The sequence below is a fragment of the Globicephala melas genome, chromosome 11 (assembly GCF_963455315.2).
Source record: "Globicephala melas chromosome 11, mGloMel1.2, whole genome shotgun sequence".
In the NCBI taxonomy this organism is placed as follows: Eukaryota; Metazoa; Chordata; class Mammalia; order Artiodactyla; family Delphinidae; genus Globicephala; species Globicephala melas.
Window position 1 is genome coordinate 71,293,810 of NC_083324.2, and position 22,496 is coordinate 71,316,305.

Genomic DNA, 22,496 nt, shown 5'->3' on the forward strand with positions numbered 1-22,496 from the left:
GGCGAGTCAGGCACAGAGGTTGTGGTGCCAGAAAAGTGGTCCTCTGGCTGCAGAGGACAAAGCAACAGAGTGGGAGTCTTGAGACCCAGGTCCCACTCCGTCCCCAGTGCATGGAATGACCACGGGTAGAAAGTCACCTGCCTTGCCAGGCGTCAGTTTCCTCATCCATAAAATAGGGCTTAATAACTCACTACCTTCCCTACTAGATGGCCAGAAAGATCAGTGAAGTAGATAAAAAAGGTCTTTCCTTTTCTTTTTGGGGAAGGTGATGTGTCAGAGTTGTAGGTAGTAATTATTTTATTTGTTGTTATACTTTCCAAATTTCTACAGTGAACATATGACTTGTGAAATAAATGATAAAGACCTATATACCCTTGCTACAGGCATAGAGATTTATTTATTTACACCATGCCTGTGTCAAACGTTTATGATAATTTAAAAGGATATCCGAGACAAATTCATACACACACACATACCATTTTGCAACCTGCTTCTTCCATTTACCTCTACATCTTTCCAAGTAGGTAAACTGCAAAAATTCAAAAAGATTTCAAACATGAAAAGAGCTTTGTACACTTGGAAGTTGTGGTGGTATTATTCCCATTAAGATACTAAAACCTAGGAGACATGCACTTTCGTGCTCAGGTACCTGGTTCGGGTGGGAAGCTGCAGCATCCAGGTAACATGCGCTCAGGACACTTCCACAGCGACGTGCAGACAAATGCAAGCAGCCATGATCAGCCTTTCTCCAGTCGGGGTCTGTTGTTCACCTGTTTCATTGGGGACGCTTTTATTTTTTTATTATTATTTTTTAATTTTGCATTTTATTTATTTATTTATTTTTAATTATTTTTGGCTGCGTTGGATCTTTGTTACTTCGTTACTGTTTGCGGGCTTTCTCTAGTTGCAGTGAGCAGGGTCTACTCTTCATTGTGGTGTGCAGGCTTCTCATTGTGGTGACTTCTCTTGTTGCAGAGCACGGGCTCTAGGCATGCGGGCTTCAGTAGTGTGGCACGTGGGCTCAGTAGTTGTGGCTCATGGGCTTAGTTGTTCCGCGGCATGTGGCATCTTCCTGGACCAGGATCGAACCCATGTCCCCTGCATTGGCAGGCGGATTCTTAAGCACTGCGCCACCAGGGAAGTCCCGGGGATGCTTTTAAAAATACAGAATCTGGGACCACACTCCACATCTCCTGCCCCCGGCCTCTCTGGGGGTGGGCCCAGACAAAGAGTGTTCAGCATATGCTCCAAGTGAGGCATATGCGTGCTGGAGGTGGGAGTGCTGGCTTTGATCAGTCTTTTGACAGGCACCAACAGTGCCCTGTGCCTGCACTGCTCCCTGAGAAGACCTGTGGAATTAGAGAGAGTGCGTGACGCACGCAGGGCTGGACTGGTGCGAAGGGGTAGTGGGTACAGTTCGGAGGAGGAAGGACTCCATCCCTGCATTCCATCAACAGCTTTATCGAGTGCCTTCTTTGTGCTGGGCACTGCTCCCAGTACTGGGAATGCAGCAATGAACAAAGCAGACAAAAATCCTTCCCCTTGTGGAGCGCGTAGTCTAATAGCAACAAAGCAAGCAAGGAAAACAATTGAATGAACAAATATATGATTTTAGGTGGCAGCAGAGCCATGAAGAAAAATCAAATAGGGTAAGTGACAGAGAGATGGCATGAGGGCCAGGGGGAGTTTAGAGAAGGCTTCTTTAGAAGGTGGTATTTGAGCTGATGCTTAAATTAAAGAGGGAACCACGTGGACGGGCCCTGAGCAAGAAATGGGCTTGTAAATTGAAGGGACAGCAGTAGCCTGTGTGGCTTGTGTTGAATAAGTGATGGTGAGTGTGGTTGAGGTTGTCTGAGAGGCAGAGATTAGATCATATGAAGCTTTGTAAGAACATGGTAAGGACTTTGGTTTGTAATACAAGTGTACCAGTTAGCTACTGCTGTGTAACAAACCAGTCCAAAACATGAAACAATAGCCACCGATTTGCTCATGATTGATTCTGTGGGTATGGTTCAGCTCCATGTGCTGGTGGCGGCAGCTGGTACGTCAGCTGGTGGCTGGCTGTTCCCTGATGTCCTCCCTCAGGTGCCTCGCTCAGTCTGGCAGTTGAGGGAGGATATCGACCAGGGTGCCTTGGTTCCCTTCCACACAGCCACTCCAACAGACTAGCTCAGGCTTCTCACGTGGAGGCTGGGTTCCAAGAGTGCAAAAGTGGATCCTGCAAGCCTTCTCAAGGCATTAGCTTAGACATTGTCCACTATATTCTATTGGACAGGGCAAGTCACAGGCCACCCAGATTCCAGGCAGTAGAGAAATAGACCCTGCCTCTTGATGGGAAAGTGGCAACGCCACATTACAAAGAGAAGCAAGAGATGGGAGGACTGTTTAAAGCCATCTTTGCAAAGTCTGCTCCACCAAGTCAGAGGATGAGAAATCTTTGCAGGGACTGAGTGTGAGAGTGACATTTTCAAAAGGTGACTCTGGCTATTCTGAGAAGACTAGACTGTTAGGGGCAAGAGTCTAAACAGGAAACCAGTTAATAGATGACTGTAATCCTCTAGGGGAGGTGTTTAAGGGGCTTGAACAGAGGTGGTAGCGGTGGAGGTGGGAGGTGGTGAAAGTTAGGATACATTTTAGAGCTGAGGTAGATGAGGTTTGTATAGAATGAATGTGATGGCAGGGGGAGCCGTAGAGAGAGAAGTCAACTAAGTTTTTGGCTTATACAGTTGGCTGGATAGTGGTGCTATTTACTGAGATAGAGAAAACTGTGATGAGCAGGTTTGGGGAGAAATTGAGCATTCTCTTTTGCACGTATAAAGCCTGAAGTGCCTATTAGATACCCAGTTGGAAATGCCGGTAGGATTTGCAGGTCTGAAGTTCATTGGGGGGAGGCCAGGAGCCAGGCTGTGTATTTGGGACTCATCCACTTGGATGGTACTGAAGGCCGTGGACTGGATGAGATCATTCAGGGGATGAGCATGGCTAAAACGGAACAGAGATTCAGGGACCGAGCCTCGGAACGTTATGGTGTAATAGAGAAAGCAAGGATTTTGGAGTCATGCAGACCAGTTTTCAATCCTCTCTCTATCATGGATTAATAAATCACCATTACTTCTTTGAACCTCTGTTGTCTTATCTATAAAATGGGTATAAAAATAAATACCTTGGGGGTATATTGTGATCATTAGCTAGGATAATGTTCAAAAGGTACCGGCACATGGGCCTTCACTAAGGGGTCATGGCTGCAGTTATCGCCGGAGCAGACAAGGGTTTCTAATCTCAGGGCTGGGGTTGGGGGGGAGGGTATTAGAATTTCTTGGGATTGGATCTGTTGGTTTTGTAGATGGGTTGGTCAACCTTCTGTTTCCTCCCTGTCCCTCTAAGCTGTGCCCACGTGGCTGGAGAAGCCCCAAGACAGCCAGCTGGAGGAGGGCAAGCCAGGCTACTTGCATTGCCTGACCCAGGCCACACCCAAACCCACAGTCTCCTGGTACAGAAACCAGATGCTCATCTCGGAGGTGAGAACGGGGATTACTGCTGGGGGGGGTGGGGCGGGGACACGGAGTCCTCTGTGCTCACCTCCAAGGCTCGCTTCCCCCCACCCCGAGGCTGTCCCCCAGGGAGATGATGGTGGGGGGTAGGCCGAGACCTGCTCTCAGGCACATCTTCTGTGCTGCAGGACTCGCGGTTCGAGGTCTTCAAGAACGGGACCTTGCGCATCAACAGCGTGGAGGTGTACGACGGGACGTGGTACCGCTGCGTGAGCAGCACCCCCGCTGGCAGCATCGAGGCCCAGGCCCGCGTCCAAGTGCTGGGTGAGCTGGCGCCTGGCCTCCTGGGCAGGAGAGGACCAGGGAGGGAGCAGCAGCGTCCAGAATCTTCAGGCCTGCCGCCTCAATTCCTCCCCTTTTCTGCTACTGAAACAGAAAAGCTCAAGTTCACACCACCGCCCCGGCCGCAGCAGTGCATGGAGTTTGACAAGGAGGCCACGGTTCCCTGCTCAGCCACAGGCCGAGAGAAGCCCACTATTAAGTGGGTCCGGGCAGGTGGGTACTGTGTGAGCATGGGGTGGGGGCAGCAGGCAGTCCACTGGTCAGATGTATGCCTGTCTGAGGACGAGCTGAGTGCCCAAAACTTTGGGATAGGCAAGAAATGTAGGGGCCGATTTATGGTCCAGTTAGAAAAAAAAAAGCCAGACACAAAAGAGGTCAGGTTACAGCATTAAACAACATATAAGACGACTCAAGGCAACAAATGATTGGATTGGTCCAGGCAGGGCCGTAAAGTCCTTTCCCTCTTTTCAAAATAGTCATCCTTTCCAATGTAAAAGTAATCCTTTAGAAAATTTTGGCAGAAAATAATGCATAATCCCACCATCAGTCATCTCTGGGTGTGTACCTTTTTGTGTGTACATCTTTTTGTTTTTACATAGCAGTTTTACTGTACATATAATTTTCACTTATTATACTTCCATGAGTTGAGTCATGCTTACTATAGAAATGGAAGATGCAGATAACTGTATGTAATTTTATCTTTTTTTACTTAACATTATCAAGCATTTCCCCGTGGTTTTGTACATAAACATTGGTTTTGATGATTGCAATAATATTCCAATGATTGGATTCACTGTAATTTACTTAAATATCCCCTAAATGTTGGACATTTGGGTTGTTAACCACCCTCCCTTCCTCCCTCCCTTTCTCTGCCTCTTTCTGTCTCTCTCTCTCTCTCTGTCTTTTTATTGCTGCAATAAACATCTTGAGGCAGAGTTTTTTCTGGACTTGGGTTTATTTCGTTTGGGAAAGATTCCCAGAAATGGAATAATTATGTATAAAAGGGTATGCACGTTTTTACAACCCTTGATGCGAATGGCCAAATTGTTTTTTAAAAGGTTTTTACATTCCCATTAACAGTGAGAGAGAGGGGGGTTGTAGATGCTGAGCAGCAAGTGGGCTGTCTCTGCTCAGGTGTCTGGGGGAGCTGTCTGTGGGGGGTGGGACTCAGAATGGGTGGGACGATGGCAAAGAGCAGGAATGGGTTCTAGGAGTGGAGAGTGACAGGCAGTGAGGGTGAGAGCAAGGCACATTCCAAGCCCAACCAGAAGTCCGGTTTGGTGGAAGTGGAACGTTATACAGGGCAGTAGAAGGACGTGAGACTGAAAAATTGGGAAAGGAGTAAGTAATAGGGACTCCCAATGCCTGGCTCAGGCGTTTGGATCTTGTCTGCGAATAGCCAGGAGCGATGCCGTGTTTTTCAGTAGAGGCGAGTGACTGAGGGCTTTGCTGGCCACTCATGGGACTCTGGTCCATCCCATCATTCCCCAATGTTGCCCCTGTAGATGGGAGCAGCCTTCCAGAGTGGGTGACGGACAACGCTGGGACCTTGCACTTCGCCAGGGTGACCCGCAATGATGCCGGCAACTACACTTGCATCGCCTCCAATGGGCTGCAGGGCCAGATCCGTGCCCACGTCCAGCTCACCGTGGCAGGTGCGACCGTGCAGGGGGCTGGGGCTGGGGCTGGCGGGCCCTGTGGGGCAGCTGCCTGCACCCCGCCAGCCCCTTTGCTCAGTGCTCCCTGCCCCTCACCGGGCTCTTCCCATCCAGTGTTCATCACCTTCAAGGTGGAGCCGGAGCGCACGACCGTGTACCAGGGCCACACGGCCCTGCTGCGGTGCGAGGCCCAGGGGGACCCCAAGCCACTCATTCAGTGGAAGGGCAAAGACCGTATCCTGGACCCCACCAAGCTGGGACCCAGGTAGGCTGTCTCCTTCCCCCACCCACCCTGCCTCTCCTGCAGCCCAGTCTCCCTGGAGCTGGCCTGGTGGGCAACGCTGTGACTTCTCTCCTGGCAGGATGCACATCTTCCAGAACGGCTCCCTGGTGATCCACGATGTTGCCCCCGAGGACTCGGGCCGCTACACCTGCATCGCGGGCAACAGCTGCAACATCAAGCACACGGAGGCCCCCCTTTATGTCGTGGGTATGGGACCCGGAGGGGTGTCCTGCACCGGAAGTGGGGGCACCTCACTTCTTTCTCATCCTTGTGCTCATCGGTCCCTGTACACAGAAGGCACGAAACCATTTTTGCGGTGGGCACGGGCATTCAGCTGTGTCCCCTCCACCAGGCCACCTCACCGTCAGTCTCAGGTTCCTTGCCTGGACCTGGGCTCTCCCTTAAACATTCCACGGCTAGTGGGTGTGTGCCTGTTCCGGGGAAGTCAGGGGATGGTGCCCTTGTCCTAAAATGCTTCCTCCCAGGTCTCCCTACAGGTCCCTGGGTGGGCAGGGAGGGGATCAGGCCAGGAAGCAGCAGCACAAGTTTCCTTTACCCTGGAGGCCCAGAGAGGATGGTGTGTCAGGTGAAACACCCTGACTAGGGTCAGGGACTTGGAGTTTGGGTCTGGCCTCTCTTGTTAACCACCTCTGTACCCTTGCAGGTGTTATTTCCTCCCCAGGGGCTTTTTTCTCTGTCTGTAAGGTGGGCGTGGTTTAAATGAGAGGTTTCAAACTTTTTTTGGTTTAGCAGCAGAACTGGTTTTCTAGACAAAGTTTTATGTGGAACTTTAAATGAGTAAGGTGAAGTGACAGCCTCCTTGGTTGAAGCCACTGGGTGTGTGTGAGAGTTGGGGAATCCTGCATGGCCTCCCCCTTGGGCCTCTCTCCCTCCAGGCACCTCTTTCTCCATGGGACCCGAGGCCACTGAAAGCCCCTAGACTAGAAGATCCCTTCTGCAAATACGTTTCTCTTTTTTTATTTATTTATTTATTTTTTGGCCATGCCGCACATGAAAGATCTTAGTTCCCTGACCAGGGATTGAACCCATGCCCCCTGCAGTGGAAGTGCAGAGCCCTAACCACTGGACCGCCAGGGAAGTCCCTACCAATACTTTTCTTGAAGAACCACTCTGTGCTGGGCGATGGCTGGGATTCTAAACCAAAAGTTCCCAGATGCAGCTCTTCAGAGCCTGACTCATGATGTTAAGTCGTTAAGGAAGCTTGTTAGCAAACAGTGTGGGTTTGTGGTGGGGCCGACAGATGTGCCTCTTAGGTGTGTCCCCGGCCTCGTGTCCAGATGCAGAGCCAGCTTGGGAATCACTGGCCTCAACTCCTGCAGAGCTCCCTCTGGCCTTGGTGGGGCCCTGAGGACCTGGCCCTTGTTGATGCCATTGCTGGTGGTGACCTTCCCTGGGTCGCTCTGGCTTGGTCAGGCCAAGTGTCTGGGAGGTTGTCTTATGTGTGCAGTAGGGAGCAGCCAGTAGAGAAGTAGGGCTGGGCTTGCTTCAGCGGCCCCTGCTCACACCTATCTGTATGTCTCTCAGACAAGCCGGTGCTGGAGGAGTCGGAGGGCCTGGGCAGCCCTCCGCCTTACAAGATGATCCAGACTATTGGGCTGTCGGTGGGCGCCGCCGTGGCCTACATCATTGCCGTGCTGGGCCTCATGTTCTACTGCAAGAAGCGCTGCAAGGCCAAGCGGCTTCAGAAGCAGCCGGAGGGCGAGGAGCCAGAGATGGAGTGCCTCAACGGTGAGGGGCCCTGGAGGAGGGAGGCCCAGGAAGAGGGAGGCGGTGCTGTGCGCAGGTGCTGAGCGCCCTCCCGTGGCCACGGAGGACAGCGCTGTGGCGCTGGAGGGAACTGCTGAAGCCAGAGCAGAGCCGCTCCTTACCGCCCCCCTCCCCTTCCCCCGCCGCCCCCCTGCCCCAATCCCAGCTGGAAGCCTGGAGTTGGCCGATTCCCTGGGCCTTGGCTTCTGCGCAACCTGGCTTACATCTTGCTCGTTGGAGCCTCTTGGGCCAGCCTCCTACGTTTCCCTGCCTTCTCCCTGCAGTTCGAAACCACAGACATAATTTAAGTATATGTGTTCATGTTTCTTTGCACACCTTGTCTCCCCCCATTAGTCTTTGAGATTCCCCAGGGGCGATCTGTCTGCCTGTTTCCCTCCTCCTGCCATTCTCTCCTCTGACTGGGAGCCCCCTGGGGACATTGCTGGGTCTCCCCTCTCAGTTTAGGAGTTCAGGAGCAGGGCCTGGGTTTCCCTTGTTGTGATTTTCCCTTTGTGCCTGCAGGAGACCCTATGAAAGCAAAAACCCTTATGTCACCATGCTGTCCAGGGACCATTGACTCAGATAAGACTTGTGCAGTTTTTTCCATTTCAAAAGTTGTAATCGGCTGTGTCAATAAGTGGTCATACCCTAAGGGATGCCTGTCTCCCTCACCCCAGCCCCATCAGTTCATCGGTTGGATTGTGTGTGGATTTTGTGTGGGACCCCAGAATTGGACCCCTTTGGTGGAAGTGGGAGATTGTGGAAAAGAACTGCAGTCCCCGCCATGGTGGCCAGAGTGTCAGGTCTTATCCTGACACCCTCCCTGCCCCTTCTTCCCAGGCGGCCCTCTGCAGAACGGACAGCCCTCAGCAGAGATCCAAGAGGAAGTGGCCTTGACCAGCTTGGGCTCCAGCTCCGCGGCCACCAACAAACGCCACAGCACAAGTGACAAGATGCACTTCCCTCGGGCCAGCCTGCAGCCCATCACCACACTGGGTGTGTTGCCTTGGCCATCATCACCCCTGCTTAACTACAGACTCTGATCTGTCTTGGGGCTGCGCTAGGGCTGGTGGCTCTGGAGTCCCTGAGGCCCAGAACATCAGAAATGGAGGGAGCTTTGGAGAGGCCCGGTCCAGTGTGTCCCCCACCTGTTGTCCACACCCCACCTCCACAGATTTTGTCATTCCTGTGTATTATTCACTTGATGTTTTATTTAGATTGACTCTCCCTCACCTTTAAAAAGAAATCAACTAAAGTTAGCTTTGTTTTAGGAATAACTCTGAAAGTTACGGATCTGTGCTAGTTAAATGTTTTCTGAGCATAGGTTAGAACGTAGAACTAAGATCTATTTATGGTGAATGACCTAAAATTCTCATACAGACCACCCTCTAGAAAGTACTATTAATCTGACCCCTTTATTTCACTGTTAGCAACTGCCAGGCCCAGGGCAGAAGGGGAAGTGGTTTGCTCAGGGTCACCCACACAGCTGGGGCCACCGCCTGGTCCAGGTGGGTGGAGCAGAGAGACTCCCTGCTGTGTGACACAGGCCAGGTGCCTCCCAAGTCAGGGGCTTTCTCTGCTCGGGGGAAGGCTGCTGGCCGACTCAGACGTGTGTCCGCAGGGAAGAGCGAGTTTGGGGAGGTGTTCCTGGCAAAGGCGCAGGGCTTGGAGGAGGGGGTGCCAGAGACCCTGGTGCTTGTGAAGAGCCTGCAGAGCCGGGACGAGCAGCAGCAGCTGGACTTCCGGAGGGAGTTCGAGATGTTTGGGAAGCTGAACCACGCCAACGTGGTGAGGCTGCTGGGACTGTGCCGGGAGGCCGAGCCCCACTACATGGTGCTGGAGTATGTGGACCTGGTATGCTGCTGGCCGGGGCCCTGCTTGTCTCGGGCTGGGCAGTGCTCTGACCTGGGGGGTGGGGGGCACCGTGAGAACCTGCTGTCATCACCTTGAGATGCTCAGCCTCCTGTCCCCCCAGCTCTCCGACACCCACCTTTCGTTGACCCGCACCCCGTCTGCCAGCCCCATGTCTGGGGGTGGGGCCCAGGTTCTTCCTGCTTCTCCCTCTGCCCGCTGCTCAGAAACTGGCTTTCCCTCTTTCCCTGCAGCCTGCACCACTTGAGGGACAGTGTTAACCCAGCCACTAGCCTTCTCTTTCCACCCTGCTTGGCACGCCCAGCTCCACCCCTCACCCTTCATTCCCTCGCCCATCTAGGCCTAATCCCCTTGGTCTTCGAGCTGCTGCTTGTCAAACTCCCCAGCTCGGGGCAGGAAGGGGGCGGAGTGACCCTCGACTTTCCGTTAGCGAGTGCTCGTGAGCACTTTGTGCATGTTTTTGCCGCTGGTGTCCCCTCTTCGTTATGTCTGGAGGACACAGCCTTCCTGTCTGGGGTCCGTGAAGACCCCGTGAAGACGGAGGGTTGGGGGCTGTGGGGTTTTCCTCTCCTGGCTCCCTCAGGGCAGGGGCTTCCTCACCTGCCCATCTGGCAATGACCGTCCTCCTCCCTTTCCGACGTGAGAGCTTCTAGGAGGCACTTCCTATAGTTTTTAATTCCCACTGGACACTCCCCATGGGAGGGGGTCTGGGCTGGGGATTGGGCGTTCAGGTCAGAGCTCCTCAACCCCCCCACCCACCATCCCCCCGGGGCGGGTACCTTGTGAGCACCTGCTGGGTTGGATGCTTTGGAGATACCGGCTGGACTCTGACTTGACAGAGACACCTGGCTTTTCCTCAGGGAGACCTCAAACAGTTCCTGAGAATTTCCAAGAGCAAGGATGAAAAGTTGAAGTCGCAGCCCCTCAGCACGAAGCAGAAGGTGAGGACGGGGGCGGGTCGAGGCCCCCAAGGTGGGCCAGGACCCGGGGCAGTTACCTAACAGCAGTGCACTGGTTGAAGGCATCCTGTGGGCCAGGCCCCGTGTAAGTACTTACCTCAGCGATCACGGTGATCCTCTGCGATACATGTCGCTGTCCGAGTTGTGGGTGAAGACGCCAAGGTTTAGAGAGATTAGGTGACTTGTCCCAGTCATGGAGCCTGTGAGTGCCTTTGTGTGGCCACGTTGCTTTCGGAGAGAAGAGCTGCCCTTCACCTTGGCCGCTGGAGCAGGACTTCTGTCGCCTGCCTTGGACGCTGAGCTGGAGGAGCAGCAGGCAGCCTGGGTGTCTAGGGGCCTTCGGGGCTGGGCGTGGCCCTGAGCGTGTTTATTCCTCCTCCGCGTGTGAACTGGCCTCCTGACATGGTGCCCCTGCCTCCATCTCCGAGAATCCACAGGATTGTCTGCTATGGCTGTATATGGAAAGCCACAGGACAGGACGTGCTTCTCCAGCTGGGTGGGATGTCAGGACCCCAGAGCTCACAAATCAGGGCACGCGTGGAGCCAGTGAATCTGGCATGATGGGCCCTTGGGGATGCAAAATTGAGACTGTGCCTGTCCTTGGGGCACTTAGGATCTAGTGGGAGAGCTTGGGTAAGTGAGTATGGCGCGTGCCTTACAGACTTCAGGTAAGACACAGAAAGCAAGTGAGAGACATAAAATAAGAGACGTTGAAGACGTCCACGTCCTTTAGGTGGACAGTGTGGTTAACAAAGGTCTCCTGGTAGAGAAAGGCATTCGAGTTCAAGTCTCAAGGACAAGAAGTAGGTGAATGGTGGGAAGAAGAGGAGTTTAGGTATGTTGCTTTGGCTGGGACAGGGGCGTAGGCAGGTGACGGGAAGTTATTTCCATCACGTGATCCGAGGGACTCTCTTTGGTTGAGAGTCGTCACCACTGTTGCTGAAGATCTCTCCACACTTTTTTGCCCAAGTGTCTTGAACTTGATGGGGAAAATTCAGTAAGTTGGGTTTCATACTCTCCAAGGACAATATTCTGCATTGGATGGTGGGGGAAGGGCATTGCTTTAAAAAAAAAAATTGGAGATTTATGGACCGTACCTCAGACTTGCGGAATCTGTGAGAGTGGGGTCTGAGGATCTGCATTTTTTTTTTTTTTTTTTTTTTTTTGCGGTATGCGGGCCTCTCACTGTTGTGGCCTCTCCCGTTGGGGAGCACAGGCTCCGGATGCGCAGGCTCAGCGGCCATGGCTCACGGGCCCAGCCGCTCCGCGGCATGTGGGCTCTTCCCGGACCGGGGCACGAACCCGTATCCCCTGCATCGGCAGGCGGACTCTCAACCACTGCGCCGCCAGGGAAGCCCGGATCCGCCTTTTTTAAACAAGCTCTCCAGCTGATTCTTAAGCTCATTAAGGTTCAAGGAGCCCAGGAGTAGGATAGTGGCTTTGTAATGGTTTTGGTTAAAGTCTCCTATAAGAAATGCATTTTAGGGCTTCCCTGGTGTCGCAGTGGTTAAGAATCCTCCTGCCAATGCAGGGGACATGGGTTTGTGCCCTGGTCCAGGAAGATCCCACATGCCACAGAGCAACTAAGCCCGTATACCACAACTACTGAGCCTGCGCTCTAGAGCCCGCGAGCCACAACTACTGAAGCCCTTGTGCCTAGAGCCTGTGCTCCGCAACCAGAGAAGCCACCACAATGAGAAGCCCGCACACCGCAACAAAGAGTGGCCCCTGCTCGCTGCAACTAGAGAAAGCCCGCACGCAGCAATGAAGACTCCAACGCAGCCAAAAATAATAAATAAATTTATTTTAAAAAATGCATTTTACATCATGGCCCAGCAAACACACACATACACACACACGCAACTAAAATTAATCTTTCACAACCCTGTATTTGATGCACTTAATATTTCCTATCCTATCCTTTTTTTTTTTTTAACCCACTAAATTGGTTTTGATACCCATATGGGTCTCGATCAGTAGTTTGAAAAACACTTCTTTTGGGGGATTCCATGAAAATGAAAATTCTTAGGAAAGCTATATTAAAATTTGTAGATGCTTTCTGGCGCTAATAATTTAGTGAGCTGCTGTGCCACTTTATATTCCTAGGGTTCTGGGGGAATAGAAGGAGAAAACGTTCAGGTTTTTTTTTTTTTTTTTTTTTTTGCAGTACGCGGGCCTCTCACTGGCGTGGCCTCTCCCGTTGCGGAGCACAGGCTCCGGACGCGCAGGCTCAGCGGCCATGGCTCATGGGCCCAGCCACTCCGCGGCATGTGGGATCTTCCCGGACTGGGGCACGAACCCTTGTCCCCTGTATTGGCAGGCGGTCTCTCAACCACTGCGCCACCAGGGAAGCCCAACGTTCAGTTTTTAAAGGGAGGTGCAGTGGTAAGCAGGGTGCTCCCTGGCCAGCTAGAGCCGGAATGAGGGTGCTGTGCCTGGACGGGGAGGAGCCTCAGGAGGATTCCAGGATAGTTGTGGGATCGTGATAGCAATCAAAGACACAGGCCCTGGGTGGTGGCATAATTGTAGGTGATGCTTGTTAGAGTAGCTGATAAGATAATGGAGATGTTGAAGTTGGAGCACTGTAACCTGTGATTTCTCCGTGGATCACCTGCAAGCTAATGACGGGACCAGGAGCAGGGGCCGCTTAGCACACCTGGTGGACAACGCTTTGCTTTAAGCAGTCAGATGCCGGACAGGAAGCAGCAGCCTGTTTGGGAAGAGCAAGGAAGCGTCACCACGGTGGCTTAGCCAGAACGCGGGCGAGCCCCCAGGGTGTTAAAGTTGGAAAGGAGGGGTGGATCTGGTCTTTACCAAAGTGCAGGTGTTTATAACAGCATTTGAAAATTAATCCCGTGGCCATCTGATGGCGGCTTGCCCAGCAGTAAGGAAACACTTAACTGGCTTGGGTTAACAGAATTCCCTTTTACTGTCCTCGCTTAGCCAGTATTTCCAGAAGCACTGCTCCTCTGGAAAGATAGCAAGTTAGTCACTGGGCCAAGACCTCTGTCTTCTGTTCCCATGACTAGCAGCAGATTGTTTAGCTTGTGAGCCAGAGCAGAGAGGGCAGGCTGAGGGGAAAGCCAAGTCTGATGAGGGCTTGTTACAAAAGTCTTTGTCTGCCCCTTACGGACAACGGGGCAAGGCTGGACAATGCCCTGGCGTTTCTTTTTTTTTTTTTTTTTTTTTGCGGTAGGCGGGCCTCTCACTGTTTTGGTCTCTCCCGTTGCGGACGCACAGGCTCAGCGGCCATGGCTCACGGGCCCAGCCGCTCCGCGGCATGTGGGATCTTCCCAGACCGGGGCACGAACCCACGTCCCCTGCATCGGCAGGCGGACTCCCAACCACTGCGCCACCAGGGAAGCCCGTGGCTTCACTTTTGATAAAGAAAATGCACCAAAAAGATGAGATTTCCCCTAACTCTTGGTAGTGGCCCGCGTTCAGCCCGTCTGCATATGCAGTGTCAGTCGATATATTGGATATGTAATGGGTCCAGACTGGTTGTGGTTGGGATCAGCGCTGCCTAATAGAACTTCCCGAGGTAGTGGAAACATTCCATACCTGTGCTGTCCAGTGCAGTGGTCACCAGCCCCACGTGGCTACTGAGTACTTAGCATGTGGCTAGAGAGACGGAGGAGCTGAATTTTTTATTTTATTAAGTTTTAATTAACTGAAATAGCCACACGGGTCGAAGGGGCTACTGTTTTGGACAGCGCAGGTGTAGACCATTGTTTTTAAACTTTTTTTGACTGAGACCCACAGTAGCAAAAAAAAGAAAAAGAAAAGAGAGCACATTTTACATCACAATGCAACACAGACGTGCATATTTATTTATTTATTTAAAATATTCTAAAGTATCACTTTTTAAAAATTAATTAATTAATTTATTTTTGGTTGCGTTGGGTCTTTGTTGCTGCGTGCGGGCTTTTCTCTAGTTGTGACGAGTGGTGGCTGCTCTTCATTGCGGTGCACGGGCTTCTCATTGCGGTGGCTTCTCTAGTTGCAGAGCACAGGCTCTAGGCGCACGGGCTCCAGTAGTTGTGGCACGTGGGCTCAGTAGTTGTGGTTCGCGGGCTCTAGAGCGCAGGCTCAGTAGTTGTGGCACATGGACTTAGTTGCTCCTCGGCATGTGGGGTCTTCCCGGATCAGGGCTTGAACCGTTGTCCCCTGCATTAGCAGGTGGATTCTCAACCACTGCGCCACCAGGGAAGTCCCAGACGTGTATATTTAAAAAATGAAAAAAGTTCCATGAATGATAGTTATCCTTACCACGTGTGATACTCTGATATTTTCTATTCCTTTAAAAAAAAATGCTGGTTAAGATTCACTAAATGGGTTTTATGCCATACTAGTAGGTTGTGACCACAATTAGCAACTCTCCAGTGGAGGCAGTGGGGCCTGCAGGGATCTCACTGGTCAGAGCACACAGACTGAGAAGATCTGTTTCTGGAGTGACCCCTCTCCCAGTGTTTGGACCCTGGGAGCCAGGCCGGTGAAGCTGCTCGGAGCCAGCCAGGGATGCCGAAGGGCCAGTCCACGGCCAGCACCCCACCCCTGGGGTCACTGATGGCAGACAGCCCTTCCTGTGCCCCCATCCACAGTGAGGTGACCCAGGAAAGACAGCTGCAGTGTTGAGGAAACAGCCAGGCTTTGGCATTCGGCTGGGACTGTGGGCAAAGCTGAGGAGGAGCCCACCTCACAGAGAGCAAGAAGGGGAGCGGCTAGCTTGGCTCAGGGCCCGGGCACACAGTAGGTGCACAACAAGTGTTCCCACCCCCTTCTCTCTGACTGCTTGGTCTCCTCCTTGCCCTGGGTAATGTGGGAGCAGCCCTTCTACCACTCACATTCACCTTTGTTCCTTTTTGAACTTCAGGGACATAGAATCAGATAAACCATAATCTTGGTTAATCGGTGACATACTGTCATTGGTCCACACACAGGCTGCTTTTACTTACTTATTGTTATTTTTTTAATCTTTTTATTGACGTGTGTATGTATGTGTGTATGTTTGTTTCACTTTGATATTTCAAACTTAAAAGACTGTAAGAATGGTTCAAGGAGCTCCTACAAACCCTTTAGCCAGATTCAGTTGTTTACATTTTGCCCCATTTGCTTTATTGTTCTCTGTGTCTGTATATTATTATTATTATGCATTTTTCTGAACCATTGGAGGTAGGTTAGAGGCCGACTTCTGACCTTTTGCAATCAGATGTGTGGCAAATGATACCTTGTCAGGTCTTGATTAGTATTTTCTTGGTCACCCATGATACTGGTCCTTAGCCACGTTTGTCTCTCCGTGATTTAGTATGTGGTGGGTGGCTTCTCCCTTATGGATCCTGAAAGTGAGTCTGTGTGCTGGAAGAAATACACAGCTGGCCAGTAACTTGTTAAATAACCTTCCACGCGGACCTCTTTGCATTTCTGTTTGCCTTGTTTTTATACACAAGGAAATGCTACATGTCCTGTGTCCCTTGGTGTTGCTCCCAAGGATTGGATAAGGTGACAGAGGCATAGGGACCATTGGTCTTTACAGGCACTCTCCTGGTGCTCCGATTTTACCTCTGTTTGGCATGGCTCACCTTCCCCCAATTGGTGACACCCTTCTGCAGGTACAATTCTTACCTCCCTTCTAGACTGCCCTCTCACCAGGAGCCCAGTCTTGCCGTCCCTGTCATATTCCATCAGCACCCAATTGTATGTGGTGTATAGTAGATGCTCAGTTGATATTCGTTCAGTGCATTGGTGTATATTTTTTAAATGTTAATATTTCTTAATTATAATTACACTTAATATGTTATATAATGTATTATATGTAATACATTCACATGGCTCAAAAACTTTTAAAAGGTATCAGTGAAAAATCTCCCCAACTCTCTTACACTTTGGAAAATAGTATTGCATTATTTTGTAATGCTAGAGCTACTCACAGTCCATGACCCCCCACGAGGTATCTTAGAGAAACTCATGCATATATACACTCATAAGAACATTCATAACAGCACTGTTTTTTTTTTTAAAGAGAGAGGGAGGGAGGAAGGGAGGGAGGAAGAGAGAGGTCATGCTCTTATTTATTTATTTATTTATTTATTTAGTTGTGCCGGGTCTTAGTTGTGGCCGGTGGGCTCCTTAATTGTGGCTTGTGGGCTTCTTAGTTGAGGCTTGCCAGCTCCTTAGTTGTGGCACGTAGGCTCCTTAGTTGTGGCATGCATGTAGGATCTAGTTCCCTGACCAGGGATCGAACCCGGGCCCCCTGCATTGGGAGCTTGGAGTCTAACCACTGTGCCACCAGGGAAGTACCCAGCACTGTTCTTTTTTTAAATTTTATTTTTGGCTGCGTTGGGTCTTCGTTGCCACACGCGGGCTTTTCTCTGGTTGTGGCGAGCAGGGGCTACTCTTCGTTGCGGTGCGTGGGCTTCTCATTGTGGTGGGTTCTCTTGTTGTGGAGCACGGGCTCTAGGCGCTTCAGTAGTTGTGGCACGTGGGCTCAGTAGTTGCCCAGCACTGTTCTTAATAGTGAAAATCTGGCAGGGGGCGGGGGAAACAAATTTCCACTGACATTAGAAGGAATAAATTATGATGTGTTTATGATGAGAAAGAACTCAGTACAATGATATCCCAAAAAAAAGGATGAACCTTGCAATGTTAAGTGACAGAATCAAGGCACAAAGGAATATACGTATTTGTATGATTGCAGCCTTATCTGGCTCTAAAACAGGCAAAATGGAATTGTATTGTTTGTTTAGGAACATACGCATCAGCGGTAAAACTGTAAAGAACAGACAAGACATTATTTTCATACAAGTCAGGATAGTGATTACCTCTTGAGGAGAGAGGAGAATTTGTGATGGGGAAGGAGCCAGTGAGGAGCTTCTGGGGGCCTATCATTGGTTTCTTTTTTTAACTTGGTGACTGTTACCTGGGTGTGGGCGTTATAGTTATTCGTGAAAGTAGACATATTTTATGAACTTTTCTATATGTAGTTCACACCAAAATATAAACCAAAAGTTTCCCTACCTTTTCTCTCTGGCCTCCAGCTACCCTTCTCAGAGGCAACCTGTGTGTGTGTGTGTGTGTGTGTGTGTGTGTGTGTGTGTGTGTGTGTTTGTGTGTGTGTGTGTGTGTGTCTCTATCTACCTTCGCTCACACATATATTTTATATATAGATATATATGATTGTTTATTTTGTTTTTTATGAAATGCAACTAGTAGAAAATATGTAACTTTGAAGTAAAAAAAAAAAAAGAGGAGCAGCCCATAAAGATGTGAGCTATACTTACTGCCCAGTTATTTTTCACTCAGCAGGTGGTCACTATGTGGTCTCCCCACCCCACCTGCCACTCACTTAATCTAGCACCTGCTGTGCATGGGAGTGGGGCCGAAAACTTTATTTCATTCAATTCAGTTCTCCAACAACCCAGGAGGCGCAGGTCCTGTTATTCCCATTTTACAGAGAAGGGAACAGGCTGTTGTGCCTTTGTTTTGGGGCTTCCTTCAGCATCACATTAATGGTGCTGAGACCCCACCAAGAGCTGTGTCAAGGGCGGTCCGCCAGTACCCCAGTCCTGATGTGCTCTGACAGCCCCCTTTCTCGTTCCAGGTGGCTCTGTGTACCCAAGTGGCCCTGGGAATGGAGCACCTGTCCAACAACCGCTTTGTGCACAAGGACCTGGCCGCTCGAAACTGCCTGGTCAGCGCTCAGAGACAGGTGAAGGTGTCGGCCCTGGGGCTCAGCAAGGACGTGTACAACAGGTAGGGGGCACAGGTGGAGTGGGCGAGGGGCAGAGGGCAGACACAGCTGGTTGGGGGGTGAGAAAGGGCTTAGTCCAAAGCTGGAGGCCCCTGGAGGGGCAGAACCTTCCCACCCTCTCCCAAGGGTGCAGTAGGCGTCCCAGCCAGTGGACCACAGCTCCCTCATCTTACACATTTTCTCTAGTCATAAAAAAATTATAAACCTTTTTCAAAAGTAACTAGTCACACTTTATATAGTTTTCTATAGAATTTAACTATTTGTATGGTTCTCTCTGTAACTTCCTGAACTCAGTAGTTATTTTTAAGGCTAAGACTTAAAGCTCAGCACCCGTAGCCAGAGATCGCGCTGGAATGTACATTACCTGGTGCCTCCGGGAGCTTCCCCTCGAGTCATCCCAGTTTTGACTCACCCTGGTTTGTCTGACCGTTGCTTTAGTCATGATTGGGTTATCACTAGTAAAGCTCTTTAAGATTTCTTTTCATTTAACGTGTTCATTTTTCACACTTTTAATATAGAAAGTATGTACGATTATTAGCTTTTAAATATTGACATTAGGTGAAGTCTGATTCTTAAGGGAATTGTTTAACCGTCAGACCCCATGTGGATGCCTCCAGATTTCATCCAGTATAGAACCCCCCCACCCCACCCCTTGCTAAGCAAAAACGTTTCCAATTTCCCTGAATGCCTTGATACAGAAAATCTGGGCTGTAGCTTGGGTATGAGACCCAGACCTGGGATGAGGCGGGGATCCCAGGCTGTGCCCCTCACCCCCCCACCCCCATGCCTGTGTGTCCTCTTGTCCCACAGTGAGTACTACCACTTCCGCCAGGCCTGGGTGCCGCTGCGCTGGATGTCCCCTGAGGCCATCCTGGAGGGCGACTTCTCCACCAAGTCTGATGTCTGGGCCTTCGGCGTGCTGATGTGGGAAGTGTTCACTCACGGGGAAATGCCCCACGGAGGGCAGGCAGACGACGAAGTGCTGGCAGGTAGGCAGCTCTGTTTCCGAGAGACGGTTCCAGATGTTCTCTAGGTGGAGAGTTTGCTCAGGGTCCCGGGGCCAGTTCAGCCCCCGCCCTCCTCTCTCAGGGCTGGTATCAGCACGTACATGGATGTGGCCACCCCACTTGTTAGATTACCGAAATACCTTCATACTGGTTGGTAAATAGCCCTCGTCCCCAGTGTTCACTCCAGCTACTCTGGTGCCTGCCTATTGACCCCACTTCAGCCCCTGTGTATTGGCTGCTTCTTGTGCTGCTTGGACCCTGCCCCCGCCAGCCAGAGAGAGCTGGGATCAGGGGAGTCCTCCCCTTTGCTTGCAAGATGCTTTCCATAAACTCCCTGAATCCTTGCTCATCCACACTGGCCAGCGTCCCTCAGAGTCTCCCTCACGTGGCTGCCTGTGGGAACTGCAGGCTGCACAGAGTATTGGACAGGTGGTTAAATATTTTGACTAACCCTCTTCCCACCGTCTTTCTGCAGACTTGCAGGCTGGGAAGGCCAGACTCCCACAGCCTGAGGGCTGCCCTTCCAAGCTCTACCGGCTGATGCAGCGCTGCTGGGCCCTCAGCCCCAAGGACCGGCCCTCCTTCAGCGAGATCGCCAACACCCTGGGAGACAACCCCGCGGATAACAAGCCGTGAGGAGGGAGCCCAGGCAGGCTGTGCCTCAGGATGGCGTGGGCAGGGGAGGACCTCCTGAGGGGTGCCCACAGCATGATGGGCAAGATCCTGGTCCTCTCGGGCCCTAGGGGCCCAGCCCGGGCACCACAGGCACTGCTGAGGTCAGGCAGGGCCTGGGCTTTCTTCCTCTTCCTCACTCTCAGCCCTTGGGGAGGCTGATTTGGACCCAGACTGGGTGACTGGGGCTTTGGGCTGGGCAGCTTTCTCTACCACCCCTTCCCCCATCAGGGGCAGTGTGGGTGCCTCAGGTAAACCCAATTTCTGGCCTGGGTCTCCTCCCCTCCACCAGGTCCAGTTCTGCCACTCACCTGCCAACTTCATCGGGGGAGGGCTAGGCTGGAGGTGAGCTGGCTTCAAGGGGATTTCCTTAATATACTCAAGTCCTGGATTGTTCTGGCCTCTGGGGACCACTGTGGGGTCTGCACTAGGATCATGGAGGACCCAGCCAGCGAGTCCCCCCCCCCCCACCCCCGCCATGGACATGTGCACGCTGACCCAGACCTGCGCCTCCTACCCACCCTTCTCTCCTTTTCTCATCCTAAGTGCCTGGCAGATGAAGGAGTTTTCAGGAGCTTTTGACACTATATAACCCGCCCTTTTTGTATGCACCGTGGGCGGCTTTTGTATGTAATTGCAGTGTGGGGTGGGAGGGCATGGGACGTAGGGGTGGGTCCTGGAGGAGATGGGACAGTGGGCCACCCCTGCCTCACACCTTTATTGTTGTTGTTGTTGTTTGTTTGTTTGTTTTGGTTTTTTTTTTACACTCGCTGCTCTCAATAAAGAAGCCTTTTTTACAACCTGCTTCTGATGCTCATTCCCTACTTTTTGCCCATAAATGATGTGCCTTCTTCCCTCGCTTATCGGAAGGAGCCATGTGCCTTCCCGGAGTCTTGGGGGGTGCTTGGGCAGGGATAACTGGCAGACACTGGTCCTTCTCTCTGGTTTGTGGAGCAGTTGAATACTTTTTTTTTTTTTTTGGCCACACTGCGTGGCTTGCGGGGTCTTAGTTCCCCAACCAGGGATTGAATCCGGGCCACAGCAGTGAAAACACGGAGTCCTAACCACTGGACTGACAGGGAGTTTCCTCCTGGGGAAGTTGAGAATGTGGGCTCAGAGGAGGTGAAGCTACCTCTTGTTCATGTGACCCTGTGTTGCTCTTTGATGCCAACTAATTATTCTCTGCTGGCTGGCCTGGTACTCACACTCAGGTATTGAGCGTAGAAGTGTGAGGAGGGAACTAGTTAGAGTGGGATTGGAGAAGGAGTTAGTGACAGATTCAGGTCTCTGAATCCCTTTTAAGACTCTAGGAAGGTGATGGAGGAGATAAGGCTGAGCAGAGATGCGCTTAATGCCTCACTGCTCCAGGGCTTTCAGCCCTCAGCTGGTTTGATTCCTGCCTCTTCATTACCTAGACCTTGTGTCATCAGTTACACTCTACCATATCGTAACTTCAGCATGGTTCCCCATCCTAAAGAGATAAGTCCTGACCTCTGGAATAGCCCTAGTTCCTTCTTTTCCTCACCAAATTTCTCAGTAATGAAAAGAACAGCTTTTATTAAATACTTGCTCTGTACCAGTCTCTTTGCTAAGCACTTAGCATGCATTATCTTATTGAACTTCTGTGATCACTCTGTTAGCCAGATATTATTGTTCCCATTTCACAGATTAGGAAACCAAGGCTCAGGGAGGTCAGGTAGTTTCCCTAAGGTTAAATGGTAAGTGAGCCACTGTTGTAGATATACAGTGTGGTACATCCCTCAGGTGTGTTGGAGTGTAAAAAAACAAAAACAAAAACAAGAAAAACCCATAAGAACAATATCTCTAGAGCAGTGCTTTTCAAATTGTGGGTTGTAATCATCATTTTAAAAATATGAAACAATAAAAAACTATCTGAGTACATTGTATACCTCATGGGTAAGTATTGTTTTACAAAATTTTGTTTATTATATTTGATATGTGTTTGGGTATGTTAGCTTATGTCAACTATGGGGGTGGTGCTGCAGCATAAAAACCCCAAATCTCACAACAACAATTTATTTTTCTCACAGATCTGCAAGTTGGTGAGGTTTGGCTGATCTTGGCTGGACTTAGCTGAGTTCAGGCGGGCTTGGCACCAGGTGGTAGGTCTGGTTTGGGTCTACTCTGCTGGCCCCCAGAGCATGCTCCCATGCAGTAGCAGGAGCACAAGAAGTCCCGCCAGATCATGCCAGCACATTTAAAAGCGTCGGTCTATTAACATTTTATCAGCCAAAGCAAGTCACATGTCAAAACCCAACATCAGCACTAGTAGGATGTGACTGCAAAGGATGTGGATATCTTATTCCAACACAGGGTGTAAAAATGGGATACAATAATTGAATTCACTCGATGTTGTGATGTAAAAATTATTTCCTCCTGTGGGATGCACTCAGAAGTACTGGGAAGGCAGTACTGTAGAAGGTCATTTATCACTAAGCCTCTTCTTAGAGGCATCAAGGAAGATGCCTGGTCTTCCTTGACCGCTCTGCAGTGGCTAACACTGCTGGCCACATCTGCCTTTTCAAATTCTCCTCTCTTGCCTTCGGTGATGGTACGCCGTATCCACCTTCTCTGACCAGGCCTTCTCCATCCCTGGTTGTGGCTTCCTTCTTCTGCCTGCCCCAGAGATGGCTGTTCCACTGGCTTCTGTCCTTGGTCTTCCTCTCTCGACATTCTC

General features: G+C 51.0%; 1 protein-coding gene across 1 annotated transcript in view; it reads left to right on the forward strand.

The window, feature by feature from the left end:
- Positions 1-20,592, forward strand: part of PTK7 (protein tyrosine kinase 7 (inactive)) — a 60,087-nt gene extending 39,495 nt beyond the window's left edge. Inside the window, exons 8-20 of the mRNA XM_030870678.3 lie at positions 3,385-3,518; positions 3,680-3,815; positions 3,927-4,046; positions 5,339-5,488; positions 5,606-5,756; positions 5,854-5,981; positions 7,320-7,523; positions 8,382-8,537; positions 9,163-9,395; positions 10,274-10,354; positions 17,970-18,121; positions 18,930-19,108; positions 19,602-20,592. Coding sequence (XP_030726538.1) covers positions 3,385-3,518; positions 3,680-3,815; positions 3,927-4,046; positions 5,339-5,488; positions 5,606-5,756; positions 5,854-5,981; positions 7,320-7,523; positions 8,382-8,537; positions 9,163-9,395; positions 10,274-10,354; positions 17,970-18,121; positions 18,930-19,108; positions 19,602-19,762 — 1,985 coding nt within the window. The 3' untranslated portion in view covers positions 19,763-20,592. The remainder of the gene's footprint in view (positions 1-3,384; positions 3,519-3,679; positions 3,816-3,926; positions 4,047-5,338; positions 5,489-5,605; positions 5,757-5,853; positions 5,982-7,319; positions 7,524-8,381; positions 8,538-9,162; positions 9,396-10,273; positions 10,355-17,969; positions 18,122-18,929; positions 19,109-19,601) is intronic.
- Positions 20,593-22,496: the final 1,904 nt, after the last annotated feature.